The sequence below is a fragment of the Nicotiana attenuata genome, chromosome 5, assembly GCF_001879085.1.
Source record: "Nicotiana attenuata strain UT chromosome 5, NIATTr2, whole genome shotgun sequence".
Classification (NCBI taxonomy): Eukaryota; Viridiplantae; Streptophyta; class Magnoliopsida; order Solanales; family Solanaceae; genus Nicotiana; species Nicotiana attenuata.
The window spans coordinates 5,242,734-5,264,836 of record NC_031993.1 but is presented as its reverse complement, the minus strand read 5'-3'; the positions used below and the strand labels follow the sequence as shown (position 1 = coordinate 5,264,836).

The 22,103-nt window shown below is 35.6% G+C and overlaps 2 protein-coding genes across 3 annotated transcripts; both read left to right on the top strand.

The window, feature by feature from the left end:
* On the top strand, nucleotides 606-3,480 carry LOC109225214. 2 transcript variants are annotated; one of them, XM_019389809.1, is made up of 2 exons: nucleotides 606-1,465; nucleotides 2,701-3,480. In XM_019389809.1, the coding sequence occupies exons 1-2, from the start codon at nucleotides 624-626 to the stop codon at nucleotides 3,323-3,325; spliced, it is 1,467 nt and encodes a 488-aa protein (XP_019245354.1). In that variant the 5' UTR covers nucleotides 606-623; the 3' UTR covers nucleotides 3,326-3,480. The 2 variants fall into 2 exon arrangements, with proteins under 2 accessions (XP_019245354.1, XP_019245353.1); XM_019389808.1 differs by having other exon boundaries at nucleotides 2,686-3,480.
* LOC109225213 (probable leucine-rich repeat receptor-like protein kinase IMK3) lies at nucleotides 10,612-13,880 on the top strand. Its single transcript, XM_019389806.1, has 2 exons — nucleotides 10,612-12,568; nucleotides 13,115-13,880. The coding sequence occupies exons 1-2, from the start codon at nucleotides 10,726-10,728 to the stop codon at nucleotides 13,702-13,704; spliced, it is 2,433 nt and encodes an 810-aa protein (XP_019245351.1). The 5' UTR covers nucleotides 10,612-10,725; the 3' UTR covers nucleotides 13,705-13,880.

The following is a 22,103-nucleotide window of genomic DNA, read 5'->3' as shown; positions in this document are numbered from 1 at the left end:
TATCACCAATGATGCCAAAAGCAATAAGAAAAAAAAAGAAGTTTATAACATCCTCATTACTCTTTATAGATTAATCTGCAAATAATTTTCTTGAAAGTCCAAAACTTCTTATTATTTTTTTTAAGGAAATTTCCCAGAGAAACCTACGGCCGCTACTCCTCATCAAGTACGTACTGGGTAACCTGCTCATTGTGCAATAGCTCACAAACCACACAGGAGATGTAAATCATACTAGGCAAGTTCGGTACAACGAGCTCTGACAAAGGAGCATGCTGGTGAAGAAAATCGATCTCAGAATATAAGAAACCAATCACCCAACTAACTCAGCTAACTCTCGAGGCGTAAGTCCAAAACTTATAGATTTATTCTATTATATATTTAAGCTGGTCCCAAAGTTGAAGGATCCATAGTACATATCCGTTCCAAGTATTTCCTTGTGCAAATTGTTCAACTGGTAGCTTTATTCCATTCATAAAAGTAAATTCAATTTATACCTTTTTACATGTTATATACCTAATCCACTGACTTTTTTAGCCTCAAGAATCTTTCTTTTCATAATCTTATAGTCTATAAATACAAGTTGAACCATACAAATTCATAAAATTCATACACATATCCAAACTATGTCCTATACTTGCAGTTTTCCTGATATTTACTCTTGGATTCAGAATTTACCACCAATTTCTAAATGGAAAACTGATTCTATTTCAATTTGCATTTCTCCTTCATGTTCATCTCAACCTTCTCTTAAACTTTCCATAACCAAAAATCTCCAATTTTTCATTATTGCAGATTATAATCTTCCTATTTCCCTATGGACATCAAAACCATTGAAAACTAAATCCAATTCCACAAAATTATTAGACGACGAATCCGTATTTAATCTCTTGATTAATTTCATTCAAGATGTACTTAAATATGGTCCAAATAAAAATTCTTCCTCATTTCTAAAAATCCCAAAAATGGATTTTAATTCCTATTTTAAAGAAATTTTTAATTTCTCATTTCTTACTTTGGCTTTTATAATTTGTATTTATGAAGCTCCTACTGATCTTAGGGTTATATGTATTAATACACTTAAAAATCAATTTTCATGTCCACAATCTAGACAAGCATCAAAATTGCTTGTTAAAATTTTGGGATCAAATTCTGAAGAAGAATGGATGAGATCAGTAAATTTAGCAATAACTAATTGGATTATGGAAATTCAAGAGTCTTTAAATAATTCAATAAAAACACCATGTAAATTGTTTTCTTATTCATTTTCAACAGTTGGGCTTTGGAAAGTTCAGTTGTATTGTCCTGTTATTGCAATGGATATTGAAACATCAACTAGTAGTTTGTCTGATGATAATTTGAGATTTTCTCTTAATTTTCACCAGCTTGAAGGAGTGATTCAATTGAATTATAGAGTTATAATTCGAGAGAAGTGGATTGAAGTAATGGTGAACACTGACAACATCAGGTACAGTCAAACCTCTCTATAATAATCTCATCTGTTTCGATCTTTTTTGGCTGCTATAGTAAAGTTATGTTATAGAGAATACATATTATAATATAACAAGAAAAATTCGTTCCAAAGAAAATTTGATCGTTATAATGAACTGCTGTTATAAATGATGATTGTTATAGAAAGATTTGACTGTATTACTTTTTTGACTTATTTAGGCATTTGGTAAACACTAAAATATTTTTAAGCCAAATACTTATAAGCCAATCAATGATAAGTCATAAGTTAGCCGCCCTCATCGTGTGAACTTTTACTTATAAACACTCTTGTTTTTGCAAAGACTATTATTATTTTATTTCTAGTATTTTTTGTAATAACCAAAATGCTATTTTCAAAGAAAACCCCTAGTTTTCTCCATTTCATTTCCATTGTTCATCCATTTTCATATAAAGATACTTTTATATTTATATTTTGTGAGCAACTCAAGAGAAGTTAAGTTATTTTAACATAAAAAAATGCTTAATTATCAACACTCTTTTATCGAATACATAACTTATTATTATTAGATTCAGTACCTTTATCCACGAGTCAAATAATTTATGGGTCTTTACAAATTTATTTTTAGTTTTATGACCTTATCTCTTTTTTTTTTTACACATGAGAGATTTATTTTTACACATAAGAGATCTATCTTTTATATATAAGAGATCTAAAAAGGACACTTTCTTAATTTCAATATTGTAAATGGTCACGAAGGTCCATTTACTCTTTATGCACATATAAATACTTATTTAGAAATCAGTTTCAACACTTGATGCTTATCCACTACTTTTAATCAATTAAATCAAACAGGCTCAATTTAACTTTTTTTTTTTAAAAAAAAAAGACAACCGGTGCACAAAGCATCCTGCATTCAAGGAGGGTCCGGAGAAGGGTCGCATCCTAAAGGGTGTGATGTAGACAACCTACCCTAACGCCAGATGCGGACCTATGTGTTATGTTGAGGGGTCATTGGACCCCGTAAACTTCGGCAAAAATCTTGTTTATGTATATGTGTATACCTTGAAAATGGTTAATTTAGCACCTTGAACGCTAAAAACCTTTAGCGGGCACTGATTGAACATAATATTATGTCCTGATCCCATTAAAATCCCGGATCCGCCTCTGCCTAATGCAACCATAATTGTAAAATTTTTAGTTAAGTTCAACTTGATTTGGAATGTGTTTTCAAGCAGGTTTGATGTTGTTAGGCTGGTGAATGAATCACTAATGGAAGAAAGAGGAGCTGGAATATCAGAAAAGCATTTCCCTTCAAGAATTTCACTACAATTAACTCCAACAATTCAAACAAATGTGTTAAGCATCTCAGTAACAAAATCTTCTGATAATCCATTAAGAGAAATTGGCATGGAAAAATCCATTGAAGGAGGATTTGATCCTCCAAACCCATACATGGGGCTAAAAGTGTCAGCTTCAGAAACAGTGACTATGAGTATGAAACCATGGAAATTTGAGCAATCTGTTAATGGAAATGGTGCAAATTTAAATTGGTTTTTACATGATAGTGGGAATGGAAAAGAAGTATTTTCATCAAAACCTTCTGTTTTTTCATTAATACAACCAAAGGCTTGGTTCAAGAATAGATATTCAAGTGTTTATAGGCCATTTACTAAACAAGGAGGGGTTATATTTGCAAAAGATGAGTATGGGGAAAGTGTAATTTGGAAAGTGGATAAAAGGGCTATGGGAAAAACAATGGAATGGGAATTGAAAGGAAGAGTTTGGTTAACTTATTGGCCAAATAAACATATTACTTCTTATGCTGAGACTAGAAGATTGGAATTTCAAGAAGTGCTTCATCTCAACCTTGGGTAGTTATATATTTTAATTTGCTGTAATAATTATTAGCATGAATTTGTTTGGTGTTGCATAGGTATGTTTGCTTTATTAATTATCAAACTGTATTTTGATGAAGTTATTGTTAAGAATATAATTCTTGTATTATATGAAACTGCTTTTTTTTTTCTTTATAGTCTTCCTCAATTTAATGAAATAAATAGATTATGTCTAGCCGAGGATATATCGGAAACAACCTCTTTGCTCTTCTAGGGGTAGGGATAAGGTTGCGTACATCTTACCCTCCCTAGGCCCCACTTGTGGGAAACTACTGGGTTTGTTATTGTTGTTATAAATAGATTATGTCTAATCTCCGAAATTTCCATAAACTCTTAAAACCTTCATTAGGAGATCATCTCACACATTTCATAAACTTGGAATATTCAGAGAGAGATAAAAATATCAAATAATATCTTTACAAAACTGATGTTTGAGAAATACGTTGATCCAACCCTTGAATCATGGGAAACAATCTGGAAGAAGAATCAAGAGAACAAATAAAATTATACCCACAAATATTCATCAATAAAATTATTTTCCTTCGTATATAAAAACATATGATGAAGAGTATAACATGATACAAAATAGTAACTTTTTTCCTAGTCAGGTACTCGAGCTGCTATTAGTGTGTACACACACATATACAGAGAGAGAGCGCGAGAGAGAGCATACACACATGTCTACATCTATAATTAGAGGCGAGGTGATTTGAAACTTGTGAGTTTCAGATTCTAGTCTGTTGAGTTACTGAGTTCTATATTAATAATTTATATATATTTAATAGATTTTTTAAGACAAATATTGTTAGTATACTGTATTTGTAAGATAATTTTGGAGAAAATAAAATAACATATAAGCAGAAATATAAACGAAACAGAAGTTAATCCGAGCCCACTGAATTCACAGTGTTTCCTTAAGGAATTTAACCCCCTCCTAGTACACAAGGTTGTGGATTATTTCCTCCCATGATAGAACGAATTACACACTGGTGTAGTGGTACTTCAAACCCCAGTGTTTCAGCTAACACAAAGTTCGGTAGCAAATCACACTTACTGTTGCTTTCTTTGAAGTTAAAACAATGCAGAAGAAAAGGGGAGAACTCAGAAAATCGTATGAAAATCTGAGAGAATGGACTGGTATTTATGGCCAATGTTGAGCTCAAAACTGAAGAGGTGCAACTCTTCAGAATGGTTGTTTATGTAAAACGGTCATAACATAAATGACTATTTACGCAACAATAAATCGGGAATTGAAGAGGGAGGCTAATTTTCAGTTACAAAACCGAAAAACTGAAACGGATAACGGAAATAAAACGTTTTGATATTTTCATTGGATTTAATATTAATATTCTATTGGATTTCTGTTAATATTTGCTATTAACAAATAAATTTGGTCCAAAAAAATAATCAATCAATCATTTAACCAATCCGGAGCCGGAGCCGAGCGACGACGACGGCGCGAGGCTTGCCTTCTTCTTAACTCTTTAAGAGCTACAAGAAGAGCAATTGTATATATACCCATCAAAAACCTTTTCCTCTTCCAGTATGGGACAAAGTCCCTTTGTCAAGGGAGAAAACTTAAAATTTCACTTAAATTTTTATTTTCCCTCCATTTTTCATTCATTCTCTTTTAAACCTATTTAGCTTAAAACCTTAACAAATATAAAATTTGGACCAAAACTACTAAGTTTTAGCGAGATCGTAACCTAAACTCTAGCTCTGCCCTTGTCCATATTTAGTCTATGGTCCAAGAAGTGTGAGCGCGCCCACTGCCACCATCCAATGGCTCAATAAAGCTAGCATATTAGCATATATGGCCAGTTTTTGTGGTCCATGAATGGCTAGTATATGAAAGAGCAACACCATATTGAAAATTTATTTAAAACTAAAAATGGTCCTCCTGTAGTATATGGCAAAGCTTAGCTTATTGAAGTCAATGGGTGCTTCTTTGTCTATGGACCGCATCTCACGTCTCAATAAAAAGAAGTAACATAATGTAAATGAATAGCCTTTTTTCACCTTTACGGCTAATTTATTCATACCGAATATTTATACCAATTTAATAAATACATTATATATGCGTTCAGAAATATGATTATTACTAAATTATAGTTTATTAACGCATATTCTCGTCTTCATTTATTACTTAATGATGATAAAGTAGTATGGATTGATGTAAACATCCAACAACGACAATTTTTTACGGTTTCAACTGAGCGCATTATTTTTGACACAGAATATAAATATACATGTGAAATCACTATAATATAAATAAATATTAACTCGTAAACCATAAATATTAAATGTATAATGAATTTAGGGCTAAGAACCTTAAAGGTGAAATTCATATAGTTTAAAACCTGAATTCGCCTAAACACCTCAGGGCAGGATCCTTTAGCAGAGAGAGAGAGAATGGATGGACAAAGATTATGTTAAAAGTGAAAGTTCATACTTTCCATGTAATAAAGCGATTCTTTTGTATAATATATAATGAATAAATTTAAAAGTTACGTTTATCTCTATTCTTTTAAATTATAAGTAAAACTATAATTCTAAATTACCTAGTTTTTTTATCCATCCAAGTCACATAGTTCAAGGCGAAATGGGGAATAGAATAAAATAATCAATTCAAAGGTAACCTTGGATGACCAAAAACGACTCCCCTGGACTCGAGGCAAGATTAGGTCATACGTCTTAAACTCTTAACTAGACATCCTATGCACTTTCAGGGGCACAATGGTAAATCAACAAGATAAGGACAATGAAGATGCTACTTGTAAGGTAAATTCTTTCCAGGTTGGCAATAAGTGCTTACTTCGAACCTTTCTATAACATTCATCATTTATAATGGTATTTCACTATAATATTTAATTTTTTTCGAGAATCAATTATCATGTTATCTTATATAATAGTATACATTTTCTATAACAATATTTTGTTAACAAGTAACAACCAATGATGAGTCACATTAATTTTAATTAACTGATTAGGAAAGCTGGTTCCGTAGTATTAGAAGCTTAAGTATTCTGGAAGAAGGAGGAATGAGGATGTGGAAAAGAAGAGACGGTCTTAGACCTTATCTTAGCTGTTTAAATAAAGCAAGGTCTAGGTTTGCAGTGATATTACTTCCCCCTATTCGACGATTCACTCTTCCTGGACTTGCTTGACTCATCCGAAAAAAGAGCGAAATGTTTCCAAGCTTTTCCTACAATAACCACTTAATAGCTTGTCTAGACAAACTTCTAAATCAGCTTATTTTGAAAAATGTTTTTTAAAAGTGCTTTTTAAAAAAATACTTTTGGTGAGAATCAGTTTGTGTTCGGCTAATTAATTTAAAATTATTTTTGAACAGCAAATAATGTTTGACCAAGCTTTAAAAAAAATTGAAGTGTATTTTTCTCAAAATGCTTTTCATAAAATATTTTTGGGAAGAAGCTATTTCTTTTTGTTTCTCAAAAACTGCTTATGCTTACTGGGAAGCATTTTTTCCTTTTAAAAGCATGGTCCTTAGCTTTAGGAAAAAAGTATTGTTGGCCAAAAAAAATACTTTTTGCCGAAAAGAAACTTGGTCAACCACGCTATTAGACCACTTCAAACATCATACTTCAATTGTGGTACAATAGGTTCAAAATAAACTGTTGTACAATAACTAAGGAGAAACAATTTTGTTTGAAATTTGTCTACATTACCTACCAGTTCAATCTTTTGGAAATATTGGCTATAGATTAAATAGGAGCATCCAAATAGGCTGCCTGATCACGCCCAACTATGCCTTATAAAAAGGACAATGCGGTCGCTGCAAATATAATCCGGTTTATAAGTCCGGAGTCGATATCCCACAGAGAGTTAACCTATCAGTTGCAACCTTCAGACCCAACAAGTCTTCAGAATCAGCTTCCCAAATATTTAAATTCTCAATTGAGTGTTCTTTACTAACTAACTTTCAAGTAACTACAATGCTATAACTAATAAAAAGGGTTGTAAACAATTATGAGAAAAAAAAGCTAAGGCAATGATTTCCCCTATTGATGGAATCCCTTCTGTTTATGCTCATACAAATTTACCCACACACCTCTATCAATCATGAACACTAATCTTACCGCAAATCTCTCCCGAGTAATCACAGTAATCTACTATTGCACTCTCCCGAGATACACTAGCTTGCTTTATTTAGCACAATTCACTTTAGATTGCACCCAAGGCTTCGTTATTCCTAATCCCGCCTTTAAACCCGCAATTATAGATTCCTCTAATAATCTAGGAGTGGTGTTGTTCAACAAAACCCTAAATATGCACTCTTTTCCAAGTTATGCACACTAAATAGGCACAGCTAATTGAGGATCCTGTCAATTAACTACAACGAACACGAAGTTGAACAAATAAAGATTAAACTAGCAATTTGTATTCACATAAACAAGAAGTTCATCACCCAATAGGTTCCATCAAAGCCTTAGACAAGAAATTTAGCTACTCATAGTTATGGGAGAATAAACTAAACTTGAATTCATCATAAAATCAAAAGAAAAGAAGAAAGATGTTTAGAGTACTTTCTCCCAATTGTTCTCCTTGCTAAGAAACCTAAAAAATCAATACATGCCTCTCTTGGGCGAAGTCTAGTGTTTAAAATAGGGTTTAGGTCTAAAAATCCCGTGTTTTACACTTTGGTCCCCGAAGTTTCTGTGTCCACCGCGGTTCTACCGCGATCGCGGTAGAACCGCGGTAAAATACCCTCGCGGATCTTCAATTATTCAGAGACTACCTTCCACCGCGGTTTCACCGCGGTCGCGGTGGAACCGCGGTGGACCCTGTACCCGGGCAATTTGGCCTGTTTTGAATGGGTCACTTGGGAAATGCAACAATTAGCCTTTTTTTTCATCAATAGTTGACTCCAAACTGCTCCTTAGCCTTCCTTACACCTATATCACCTGCAAATCATGAAAAGTACCAATAAGAGCATTTTGTTGTCATTTTTCCACATTAAAGTTCACAAGAAGGTGGTTATTCGGTGCGTGATTATAGTCAAATTCACCTATTATCACTGCCCATTAAATTCAAGACCTAGTTTTCCCAAACATTGTACTTTAATTGTTGTACAATAGGTTCAAAATAGACTACTGTACAATGACTAAAGAGGCAGTTTAATCTGAAATTCTATACTGGCTATCAGTTAAATCTTTCGGAAAAACTGGCTATAAATTTAATGGGAGCATCCAAAAATAGACTGCCCATGAAATGTTTACTATCCACAGAATCAAGGTAAAATTCAAAAATAGCTAGATTTATAAGTGGTAATTGAAAAATTGCCACAGGTTCAAACGTAATTGAAATTTAGCCATTTTTCATGTAAAGATAAATTTGAACAAAAACACTGTTCAAAATTCGAAAAATATTCCAGTATAATATACTGGAGTTCGAATTTTTTACATGTGCACTTCCAGCATAATATACTGCATATCCAGCATAGTATACTGGAGTTCCAGCATAATATACTGGTTCAGTATAATATGCTAGAAGTTCATACGCAGGTGCTCCAATCTCCGGTATATTATGCTGGAACTTTCCGTGTGCTGGAGTTCCAGCATAATATGCTGGAAGTTCATACAAAGAAGCACCAATCTCCAGTATATTATGCTGAAACTTTTCATGTTGCAGCAAAATAGTAGTATCTTTTAATGACTTTATAAATGCGGACTATTTTCTAATCACCAATTCAAAAACTGACTTACCCGTGCTATTTGTTGGGCACATGCCCATGTTGTCCAGCCAAAGGCCCAATGGCCTAATCCTATTCTCTTTTGGTTTCCAATCCTATTTGGAATTGGATTCGGTTTATTCCTATTTTGAGTGGGTTTTGGCTTTAAGAGAAAGCACCACTCATGATCTATAAATAGGACAACCTTGGAGAATTATTCTATGCTCATTGATACAAGTCTTTGAAAGACTTAAGCACATAAGAGTGGGTTTTGAGAGAGCTTTCATCAAGAGAGAAGAGAGAAAAAAAAAGTATTTGTTTTGCTGCAGATTTTTATTCCGACCAGCCAACTTCAAATCACGTTTTCCGATTCGTTAACCGTTGGATCGGGCTAAAATTTTGACTGAGTGTTCGTAACATCTTGGTATTGGATTTGAACTGTGGAGATCGGATTTGGAGGCTCGTAGCATTTGATTTCGAGCCTCGAACAGCAGCTACGTTTTTTGGATTATACTCTTTCTTCAATTGATTAGTTGTTGCTATTGTTGCTCCGTGTTTAGCCCTTGTTGTGTAGCCAATTTGGAGAACTTTTGTAACCCTCTTATTGTTATAGTGGAACTTTTTGGATCTTTGTAATCCCGTGGTTTTTACCTTCGATTAGAAGGATTTTCCACGTTAAAATTTGATGTTATTTATTTTCTTTATTTTCGAATTTACCTCTTCCTCGACATAACACTTTCCACACAAAACCACACGTAAAATCCCAAAGGTAAACGCACTAATATAAGCTTAGACAGCCTTTTAGGGCAACATAGCAGCAGCCTTGTGAATATAGTGATAGCTGACAGACACAGTTATCCTATTCCCTAGAAAAAACTTAGTAGGATTCCTCCATTTTAGCACTATGTGTTCCTCTTCACGTGCTTTCCCCTAGGAACCCCAGCACCTTCTCCCCGCACTTATTGCTACATACAAAACCCTTTCTTGTGGTGTGTGTACAAGATTGTCGCTATCCAATTTTAACTTTTTTTTTTTTTTTATAATAGTAATATACCGATTAGTTTACCCCCGTCTTGATTAATTTTACGATACTTGTTATCTTTCGTTATGGCCGAAGTCAGAAATTTTTGCAAGGATGTTCAAATTTGAAAGGAGTGAACAAAATTTCCCTGATAAAGGTATTTAATATATATTATATACTTCTAAAACCTAATATTTTATCTAGATATATTGTGTAATTTTTCGACCAAGGATGGTCAATTAATCACCCTTTGGATAATGTAGCTTGGCCCCTTATCTTCCATAATTTCACGGATATTTGTTATTCCATCTGTTGCAATTTAAATGACACACTTTTCTTATAAATCCGTTAAAAAAAGAATGATATATTTCTATATTTGGAAACAATTTAACTTAATGAGAAGCTTTTATAGCCATACAGAACCGTAATCCCATAAAACTTTTATCCTTAAGCTTTTAAGATCATATATTTTAAAAGTACACCAAAATATAGATAGATGAAAAGAAATAACCAAAATATTTTTACCTCTCTAAGATTTGACCTACTACATCGACCACTAAATCACATCCGTCCCTATCCAATTTTAATTGAGAGAGAAAGAAGTGAGGCATATAAAGGGCAAATAAAAGAAACTCTTTTTCTTCTCAGACTGTGTTCTTAAGAAATAATGTTAGTAGTCATGAAATATCAAGATCAAGATTTTAGTAGTATTCACCCACACCCTTTTAGATTTTTCATGTTTTTATCCCAACAAGGAACTGATAGACACAACATTTCTGAAAACAACAAGGCAAAATGGAAGACAAGGCTGTTTCCATTTCTCCAAATTTTCTTCTTCTTTCAGCTGATAATTTCAAGAACTCAGTTAGCTTTAGGTCAAGATTGGGATGGTATAATTATTACTCAAGCAGATTATCAAGCACTTCAAGCTTTAAAACAAGAATTAGTTGATCCAAAAGGGTACTTAAAAAGTTGGAATGACACTGGATTTGGAGCTTGTAGTGGAAGTTGGGTTGGTATTAAATGTGCTCAAGGTCAAGTTATTGTAATCAAGATTCCATTAAAAGGATTAAGTGGTAGACTAAGTGAAAAAATTGGTCAGTTTCAAGCTCTCAGAAAACTTAGTTTACATGATAATGAAATATCTGGTTCAATTCCTGTTTCTTTAGGATTTTTACCAAATTTAAGAGGTGTTCAGCTTTACAATAACAGGTTTTCTGGTTCTATTCCTACTTCACTTGGTTTATGTCCACTTCTTCAAACACTTGAACTTAGTAATAATTCTTTATCTGGGACAATACCAACTAGTCTTATTAATTCAACTAAGCTTTATAGGCTTAATTTAAGTTATAACTCTTTGTCTGGTGAAATCCCACCAAGTTTTACTCAATCCAGTTCTATTATTTTTCTTGATTTACAATATAATAATCTTTCTGGTTCTATTCCAGATTCTTGGGGTGGAAATGGGAATAATCTTTTTCAATTACAGTCTCTGAATCTTGATCATAATTCATTATCTGGTGGTATTCCTGTTTCTTTTAGTAAGTTGAGTGAACTTCTTGAACTTTCAATTAGTCATAATCATATTATTGGTGTTATTCCTAATGATATTGGAAGGTTGAGTAGGCTTAGGTTTCTTGATTTTTCTTATAATGCTATTAATGGAAGTTTGCCTAAAAGCCTCTCTAGTCTATCCTCTATTGTGCTACTCAATTTGGAAAGTAACAATCTTGATAGTCAAATACCATTAGATATAAATAAATTGCAAAAATTGTCAGTTCTTAACCTAAGGAATAATCAGTTTAGTGGAGAAATACCAATGTCTGTTGGTGATTTACCAAATCTTAGTTCCTTCAATGTTTCATATAACAATCTGTCTGGTCCTGTTCCTGCTCAACTTGTTCAGAAGTTCAACTCGAGCGCGTTTTTGGGTAATCCTCGGCTATGTGGTCATAATGCTTCAACCTTGTGTCCTAAAACGCCATCTCCGATCACACGAGGTGGCAAACTAAGTGTTAAGGACATTATTCTCATAGTAGTAGGAGCTCTTATTATAATTTTGTTTCTACTTTGTTGCATTCTCCTCTGCTGTTTGATCAAGAAAAGAGCGTCGGCCAAAGGAGGAAAGACTATTGGTGTAAAGGGTGTTCCTCTAACAGCGGGAGAAGTCGAAGCAGCAGGAGAAAATGGAGGAAAACTTGTACATTTTGGTGGACCTGTGATGTTTAGTGCAGATGATCTGCTTTGTGCTACTGCAGATATATTAGGAAAGAGCACTTATGGTACAGTGTATAAGGCAACATTAGAAAATGGAAATCAAGTTGCTGTTAGAAGATTGAGAGAAAAGATCACAAAAGGTCAGAGGGAATTTGAGAGAGAAGTCAATGTTCTTGGAAAGATAAGACATCCAAATCTTTTGGCTCTTAGGGCTTATTACTTAGGTACAAAAGGAGAGAAACTTCTTGTTTTTGACTTCATGCCTAAAGGAAGTCTAGCAACTTTTCTTCATGGTAAGTAAAAACCAGATTTCCATTTAATATTCTTTTTCTTTTATTTTTTGAGAATTGAAGGAGAGCCTTGGCGTAACTGCTAAAGTTGTTGCCATGTAAACAGGAGGTCACGGGTTCGAGCCGTGGAAACAGCCTCTTGCAGAGATGCAGGGTAAGGCTGCGTACAATAGACCCTTGTGGTACGGCCCTTCCTCGGACCCCGCGCATAGCGAGAGCTTAGTGCACCGGGTTGCCCTTTATTTTTTGAGAATCGGACACTATCTCCATCTCATGAAAACTCCATCGATTTTGAATATTTGAGTTTGGTTTTTAAGATTGAGAATGTTGTATAGAATGATCTTATTGGTGATAGAATCTATGTTGCTCGGATTCTTCGAAAATGTCTTGAGGTGTGTGCCGGATCCTCCAAAAGTGATATATTTTTGGAGGATCCTACACGTATGCGGCAACATTTTGGAGAGTCCGCTCAACAAAGGATAGAATGATGTAAAAAAGGATTGAGATTTGGTATGGAGGAGATAATATGGCTTATTGATTTCATTGCAGCTCGCAGCCCGGATACTCCTATTGATTGGCCGATGAGGATGAGAATAGCAAAAGGGACGACGAGGGGATTGCTTTACCTTCACACTAACGCCAACATCATTCACGGGAATCTTACCTCGAGCAATGTTCTGCTTGATGAAAACTCAAATGCAAAAATTGCAGATTATGGTCTTTCGTGCCTTGTGACTGCTACTGCAAATGCAAACGTAATTGCAACAGCAGGGGCACTTGGATATCGCGCACCTGAACTTACTAAGCTCAAGAAAGCCAACGTGAAGACGGATGTTTACAGTCTTGGAGTCATTATATTGGAACTTCTAACCGGTAAGTCTCCAGGAGAGGCAATTCTCAATGGCGTGGATTTGCCAAGAAAAGTGGCGTCGACTGTGAAAGAGGAGGGAACAAGTGAAGTGTTTGATCTGGAACTAATGAGGGATGCATCTATAATTGGTGATGAAATGTTAAATACACTGAAATTGGCTTTGCACTGTGTTGATCCCTCGCCATCAGCTCGACCTGAAACTCAGCAAGTTCTCCAACAACTTGAAGAAATTAGACCTGAAGCTGCAGCTCCCTCGGCAAGTGACTAAAGACTTAGTTTTTTTGATAAAGTATTTTGAGATGTTAGAAGTTAGTTGCCATAATTCTTTCATTCTTGAATTTCATTGCTAGAGTATTAGGTTTGTTTGAAGTGTCTGCAAATACAAGTGTGCTACATTGATTTGGAGTTTGAGCATATGGAATCCTTCTAAATTCCATCCCTTTAGTTCCAAAGAACAAATTCTGAGATTGAGTTTTCGTTCACTTCATACAGAGATACTGAAAAATGTCTATACATTGACTTTTATCCTAGCCCATATAAGCTAGATGGCCAGGTGGAGAACTTATATACAGAATTTCTTCTTAAATTTTACCGCCGATGGTCTGTTGGAAACAACATCTCTCTCCAGTAGAGAGGTTGTGTAGTCTTTGGCTGCAAGCAGAGACGAATTCAAGATTTAAACTTGATGGTGTCAACTTCTATGTATTATAACTTAATTTAGAATTTTGTTTTATATAAACTTTAGTGATATTTCACAAACACTCATTAGGACATATGGAACTGATGTTGGGTTTCAACTGAACCTATGGAACCCATATTGCATTTACCTGTGGCAAAGGAATAAGAGGAAACAAAAAATATCAGTACATATTTTGTGCTAAGTTTGTGTCAATTGTCACAAGATAATAGTTGGTACAGTGACACGCTACATCCAATGATTTGATATTCTCAATCCAATTTGCTAGATAGTCAATTCCAATCATCTTCCGATCACAGAGCCAAGATTTTCGCTAAGATGATTCAAAATATAAAGCAATAAGTGTATCAAGAGCCAATGGATTCAACATTTACTATATATACATAAAGAATAAATTTTGACCTTGTATATAGGCGAAAGGAATTCAGATGAACCCCCTAGCTCCCCCGCTTCCGACATGCTCTAGTGTCCGGGTGAAATCCAGGGGCGGATGCACATGGGAAGGAGGTGTATTTCATCTCAAATAGTTAATTAACATGGGCGAACCCGAACTCAAGTCAGCACTTTAGTGCTGGTAAGGAGGTGCACCTTCTACCTTTCAATCAGACTGATCAATCCTTGTATTCTTTCTTCTTTTACACTATATTTTAATTAATAAATAGGGTTAAATCCCCATGCTTCTAATTAAACACACTTTTTTACTGGTTACACGTCTTTTTCCTTTCTCTTTCTTTAGTCTTTGTTTTGATTTTTGAAATTCCTAAACCAAAAATACATCGGATTTCTGGTGCTTATGGTGCACTCATGCTCTTGAAATTTTGGATACGTCTAAGCTCAAATTCCCCCCACCCCACCCCCGGAAAAAACCCAAATCACGTTTTTGCAAGGATGTTATTGTTTAACCAAAAAACTGAATATTTGGTTAAAGCTAGAAATTAAGAGAGAAATCAGGTTACTGATAATCAAGAAATGAGAGACTTTAAGAATGACAATAAAGCAATGAATAAGTTTATATTTCAGTATAATCACAATGATCTCCCCTACAGATGTTGAGACCTTCTCCTTTTATAGTTAATTCTAAGAGAAAGTGTAATGCCTTTGTCTTAATGAGGCAATTATGAGCAATAAATGACATTAAAAGAAACGTTACTCAATCATTCCTATTAAATACAAATTCTCTAACGTATTTGGCATTTAATGCTGAATTTGGACTCTTTTACGCTATCAGATTCATGTCTTCAATTCCTTCTGATCTTCGAGCTTTAAATGACTCGAACAGGTACGAGTCTCATTTCATTTGAATAATAGCTCGTGCCTTTAAGTATCTTCTCTCCCGCATCTGTTGTTGCTCGTGCCTCCTAACTGATTACCATGTTTTGACCATTTGACCAATCCACGTGTCATGACACGTTATCTTCAATATATAAATTCAGTTTTTTTCCCAATACAGATAGTCCCCCCACTTTCCATTTATTTATCAATTAAATATTTGGGAAGTGGATCTTCATTAAAAAGGGAATTTTTTCCATAATCAACGCTATGACAGTACTAACGCTTCAGTTGTCTTTGTAGGCCAACCTCATTGGCACGGAATTGATGGGAAGAATTTTCCTTTAAGAAAAGAAGGCCCGTGAGTCTGATAAGACTATTCTCGAGGCTGAGAGGGTAGCTAAGGAAGCCCAGCTGGAAGCAACTAATTGGAAGGAACAGTTTAAAAATGCTCAAGAAACGATAAAAGAATTGCAAGAAAGCAACCGTAACCTGGAGCAGCAAAAGCGGACTCTGACTGCTGAATTAGCGGGAGCCAAGGCTTCTTCTAGTAAAGCCGAGAAGGATAAGGAGCGCCTTGAGTGTTCCTTTTCAGAGCAGTTATCAAAGTCAAGTGAAGAAATCAGAGAACTTAAGGCACTCTTGAACAAGAAAGAAGAGTATGCAGGAGAGTTAGTACAAAACTTGACTCATGCTCAAGCTGATTTGAAAATCTCCTCTGATAAGGTTCGTGCCTTAGAGAGTTCTCATGCCTCCCTTGAAGCTACCCTTGATTCAACTTTAGCTGAAAATCAAGTGTTAAAGAATGATCTTGCTATGTGGGAAAGGGATTATGAACTTCTTGAGGAGAAATTTAACATAGAGGTGAGTTGGGCTTTTCTAAACTCTCGTCGTGATGCTTTAACTGAGGCCAGTCAAGAAAACTTTGATTTAGAATCGGAATTGGCCAAGGTTTTGAAAACCATTGAGATGACCCAACAACCACTTGACTTTCCTTCTCCGGCAGATGAAGCTCCCGTGGATGAAGAACCTTTAAATGAAGAAGCCGCTGCTGTGGCAGTTGAAGTTGAAAATGTTGCAATTCCAGCTCCCGAGGGTGAAACTTCTATGACTCAGTCTAAGGAAGCTGAAGCTTCCGTGACTCTTGCTCTCCTCGATGAATCTAACACTTCTATCCCAGCTGAAACCGCTCCTGTTGTTGTTTCTTCAGAAGTTACCGTTCCTGAAAGTGAAGCTGATATCGCAACTTCTGATGGTCCAGCCCCTCAGTGACCAGTTTATGTTTTCAAACTTTATTTTTATTTGCTTTGTTGATTGGTGGGTTTATCCCTTGGTCAGTTTTTAAGGGATTTTTTTAGAAAAAGTCCCCAGTTATCATAATGGGGCACTTGTATAAACTTTTTTTTGTTGACTAAGTTTTTACTTAGTCTTTTTAACTATATCAAGAAGTTTATTAGTACTTCAATATGTTCTATTCTTGCCTTTTTATTATTTATTTAGGACTTATAGAATAGTTTAGCATTTTTAAACTTTGAAAATGCTTTATGATTCTTCTCATGACCTATTAACATGTGGCTTATAAAAGAGGGCCCTTTTATATATAACGACACTTAATGAAGAAGACGTCTCAACTTCATAATGGTGTTACAATACGATGAAAGAAATAGGAACACACATGTTTTGTTTGGAATAACTTTGACAAGTTTTTGAATATTACATGTATTAAAATACATTTATAATTTTCTCTTAACTGTTTTTCTTGTAACAGATTTTTACAAAATAAATATAATTCAAACAAGGTTTTTCCTTATAACCCGTTTCAGTATATAGTCATGACCCTATCTTCATGTATTAGGAAGGGTTTGAGAGGTGACTCCATTGTTCTCATGAGTTTGAGAGGTGACTCCATTGTTCTAATGAGTTTGAACACTATGATGAATGTTTTGTATCTTCATTTGTTTTGATGAGAAAGAACACAATGATGAATGCTGAGGTTCCGTAACTTCTGCCCGACACTTGTCTCTTTGTGGCTTAATTTTTTCGATTTTCGTTCGGTTTACGTATCTGTTTTCCCGCACGTATCTGTGTACAATATGCAGTCCCCCAAGTGTTTGAGCGGTGAAGTATGAAGCCTCGAGCACTTGTTTGTTTCTCTCAATTTGGTCCTTTTCCTGAAACAGAAAAACATACGGGACTCGGAGATGCGATTAGATATGAAGACTGCCTAACCCGTGTGTATTTCCATCAGAATAATTGTAACTCTGGGCTGGGAATTTTAGAATATTCCATTGTGCCGTGCAGGTCGTGACTCATCATTTGGCACGGGTAAGGGTTTTTGTCTAGCATCTAAAATCGTTCGTAAAATTTTACAATTCAAAGAAAAATTTTACATAGCGATACCTGACCATGGGTACTTTCTCAAAAGTAATATCTCTTTAGGTGGACAGCATTCCAATGTGAGGGTAGAATTTTCCCATCCATTGTCTCTAACTCATATGCTCCTTTTCCCGCAATATCACAAACTCTGAAGGGTCCTTCCCATTGGACTTAGCTTTCCTGAATTAGCGGCCTTTGTAGATTGGAACACCTTTTTAAGCACGAAGTCCCCAATTTTAAAAAATCTGAGGCGTGCTTTCCTGTTGTAATACCGTTCAATTACTTGCTTTTGTGCTGCCATCCTTATTAATGCGGCTTCTCTTCTTCCTTCGAGCAAATCAAGGTTCACCCGCATATCTTCATCATTTGATTCTTCCGTTGCTTGAGCATATCGTGTGCTCGGTTCTCCTATTTCAACTGGGATTAAGGCCTCCGCACCATAAACCATTGAAAATGGTGTTTCTCCCGTACTTGTTTTTGTCGTTGTACGATAAGCCCATAATACTCCAGGTAATACCTCAGGCCAATTACCTTTTGAATCTTGTAACCTTTTCTTCAAGTTGTTGATAATGACCTTGTTTGTGGATTCCGCTTGTCCATTACCCACTGGATGGTATGGCGTAGATGTTATCCTTTTAATTTGCCAACTTTGAAAAAATTCTGTGATTTGAGCTCCTATGAATTGTGGACCATTATCACACACGATTTCCTTTGGCACTCCAAAGCGGCATATTATGTTCCTCCAAATGAAGTCTTTAACTTCCTTCTCTCGTACCTGTTTAAATGCTCCTGCTTCTACCCATTTAGTGAAATAATCAGTAAGTACAAGTAGAAACTTCACCTGACCTTTTGCTTGTGGTAATGGACCTACGATATCCATTCCCCATTTCATAAAGGGCCACGGAGCTATGACAGGATGCAGTAGCTCAGCTGGTCTATGCATATTATTCCCGTACCTTTGACATTTATCACATTTAGACACAAAACTATTTGGGCTTCTCTTCCATCTTAGGCCAATAATACCTGCTCGAATCAATGTTTTACCTAGTGACCTTCCTCCCGCATGAATTTTCACAATGTCCTTCATGTATTTCCCTCATTACGTATTCTGTTTGGGAAGGTCCAAGACACCTTGCTAATGGTCCACGAATCATTTCGATAAAGATTTCCTTGATAATAAACAGTAGCGAGTAGCCTTTTTACGGAGCGCGTGTGCCTTCCTTTTATCATCAGGTACGGTTCCGTACTGCAGAAAAGCAACAATCCCGTTTCTCCAATCCCATGTTTAAAATTATTAAATTTACCTCATTCTTATCAGGTTCGAGAATGGAATGAAATAAATGTACAAACTGAAGCATTTGCATCTTTTGCCACGTCTGCTGCAGATGCAAGATTGGCTAAAGCATCTGCTCTACATTTTCATCTCTTGGTATTTGCATAACTTTCCACGTCTGAAAACTGCTTTAATTAATTCTCGTACTTTTCTAGTACTCTTGCATTCGTGCTTCCTGGCTGCGTAAGTCCCCAACATCTGATTAACAACAAGTTGTGAATCACTCTTGATTATAATCTGGGTTATGCCAAGTTCTCGAGCCAATTCCCAAACCTGCAATGACAGCTTCATACTCTGCTCATTGTTAGTTATTGAATGGCACTTTTATAGTGTGTCTAATAGTTTCGCCCGTGGGTGGTACGAGAAACTATTCCTAAACCTGCACCTTTACTTAAGATGAACGTCAGTGAATAAATCAAGTCCCGGGTTTGCGCCATTAAAAACTTGTAATTCTTTTTCTGCTTCTAATTGCATCCCCTGACTGAAATCAGCTACGAAATCAGCTAATACCTGAGATTTTATAGCAGTCCTAGAGTTGATAAGTGATGTCGTATTCAACTTAATTCTATAGCCCATTTTGCTACTTCTGATAATTCATGTTTATGCAAAATATTTCGTAATTGGAAAAGCAGAAACCACAGCAATAGATGACATTGAAAGTAAGGTCTTAATTTTCTAGATGCCATGATCAAAGCAAGTGCTAATTTTTCTAGTTGCGGGATTGTGTTTTCTGCATCTAACAAAGACTTCTTACATAATAGATAGGAGATTGTTTACCATTGATCTCCGGACTAAAACAGCACTTACCGCAACTTCTAATACGCAAGATAGATGAGTAACTTCTCTCCTACCTTTGGTTTCGCCAACAATGGTGGATTTGACAAATATACTTTCAGATTCTTAAGTGCTTGCTGACAATCTTCGTTCCTTCAAAATGATCCTGTTTTTCTTTAAAGCTGAGAAAATTTGAAGCATTTTTCTGAAGACTTGGAAATGAATCTCCGCCAGAGCTGCAATTTCCCAGTTAGTCTTTGAACTTCTTTTTTACTCGTAAGTACAATCAGGATTTCCTCTATTGCTTTGATCTGTGAAGGATTTACCTCAATACCAATGGTTAGAGACAAGGGAACCAAAAACTTTCCTGATGCGACCCCTAACGCGCATTTTTCTGGATTGAGTTTCATATTAAACTTTCGTAAAATTTGAAAAGTACAGATAAATGAGCAGATGTGATCATGAGAATGCTGGGTTTCGACGAGCATATCGTCTATATATACCTCCATGGTTTTACCTAATGTTCTGGAACATTTTTAGTGACCAACCTTGATAGGTTGCTCCGCATTTTTGAGACCAAGGGTATTACTTTAATACAGTAAGTCCCCCTGTCTGTGAATAAAGAAAGTTTTTCTCTTCATCACTTTGATCCATTTTGATTTGGTTGTAACCTGAATATTCGCATCTAAAAAACTTAAAAGTTCAATGCCTGCAGTTGCATCAATTAACTGATCTATATGGCGTAAAGGGAAAAAGTCTTTTTGGACAAGCTTTTGTTACGGTCTGTATAATCTACACAACTCGCCACTTACCATTTTCTTAGGTACTACAACTGTATTAGCTAACCAATTAGGATACTTTACCTCACGGATAGACCCAATTTTTAATAACTTTTGGACCTCATCTTAATCACCTGGTTTTTGAAAGCTCCTTGCTTTCTTCTCTTTTGCTTTAATTGGTGTGAATGATGGGTCTTCATTTAGTTTGTGAGTCATCCAAATCCGGTGGTATATTCCTGTCAATATCAGCATGGGACCAAGCAAAAACATCCACATTAGCTTTCAGAAATTCAAATTAACAACCTCGCTGTCGGAGCTTAGATTGGCTCCAATAAACCTTGCCGTTCAGGCATTGCTCAAATAATATCACAGCTTCGAGTTCTTCAATTGTTGTTTTGATATTTTCATTCTCTTCAGGCTCTTGAATTGTGTCAGGTCTCGAGTCTACATCTGTCCGTCTTGCTCAGTTGCGGTTTGAACCTTGATACCTTCAACTGTTTGCTGTATTGCTAATTTTTCTTTATTTACAATGCTCATAATCTGTTACACAGCGTTAATACTTCTGGCTGTCTGTTGATCCCACGATATTGGCAATCCCCCACGGTGACGGGAATTTAATAACTTGATGTAGAGTTGACGGGACAACATCCATATCATGGATCCAAGGTCTCTCCATGATCATATTGTAAGCCATTTCCATATCTACTAACCCTGAAATTTAGTTTTTCTTTAACCAACACCTTGCAGCAAAAGTTGTTAGAATTACCTCTCTTTTGTTACCACACTTGAATTGTCGAACTCCGGACAAGGTATGCGCCTTCGGTAATCATTTTGTCTTCAGCTTGCATTTCACGTAATACCCTTAGTAGTATAATATTTACAGACTTCCTGGATCCAATTCAAAACTCGTTTTACATTAGTGTCGTGTACAAGTAAAGATATTACTAGTGCGTCGTTGTGGGGGGTCATCACTCCTTCGGTATCTGCATCAATCGAAAGAAATACTTTTGTTTTCTAAAACCTGACCGTACCCGTTTCCCGTGTGTAGTCATTACTTTAGAAACCTTGTTGGAAGCCGTATATGTTACAACATAAATATCTTCTCCCCACTTATAACATTCCACGGTTCTCTTGGTGATGGGGGCTTTGGTGGCTCTTGCCTATTTTTCATATAGGCTTGCTTACCTTTCTCACTAAATAACTCAGTGAGATACCCTTGTTTCAATAGATGGTCCACTTCACTTTGTAAGAATCTACATTCTGAAGTCTTATGCCCGTGATCATTGTGGAATTCGCACCAATGATCTGGATTGCGCCTATTTGGATTTGACCGCATCTCTTTTGGCCACTGTACCCTGTCTCCCATGCTCCTTAAAACAGCTACGAGCTCGGAGGTAGTGACATTGAAATTATACCCACCGAATCTCGCTTTTAAACCT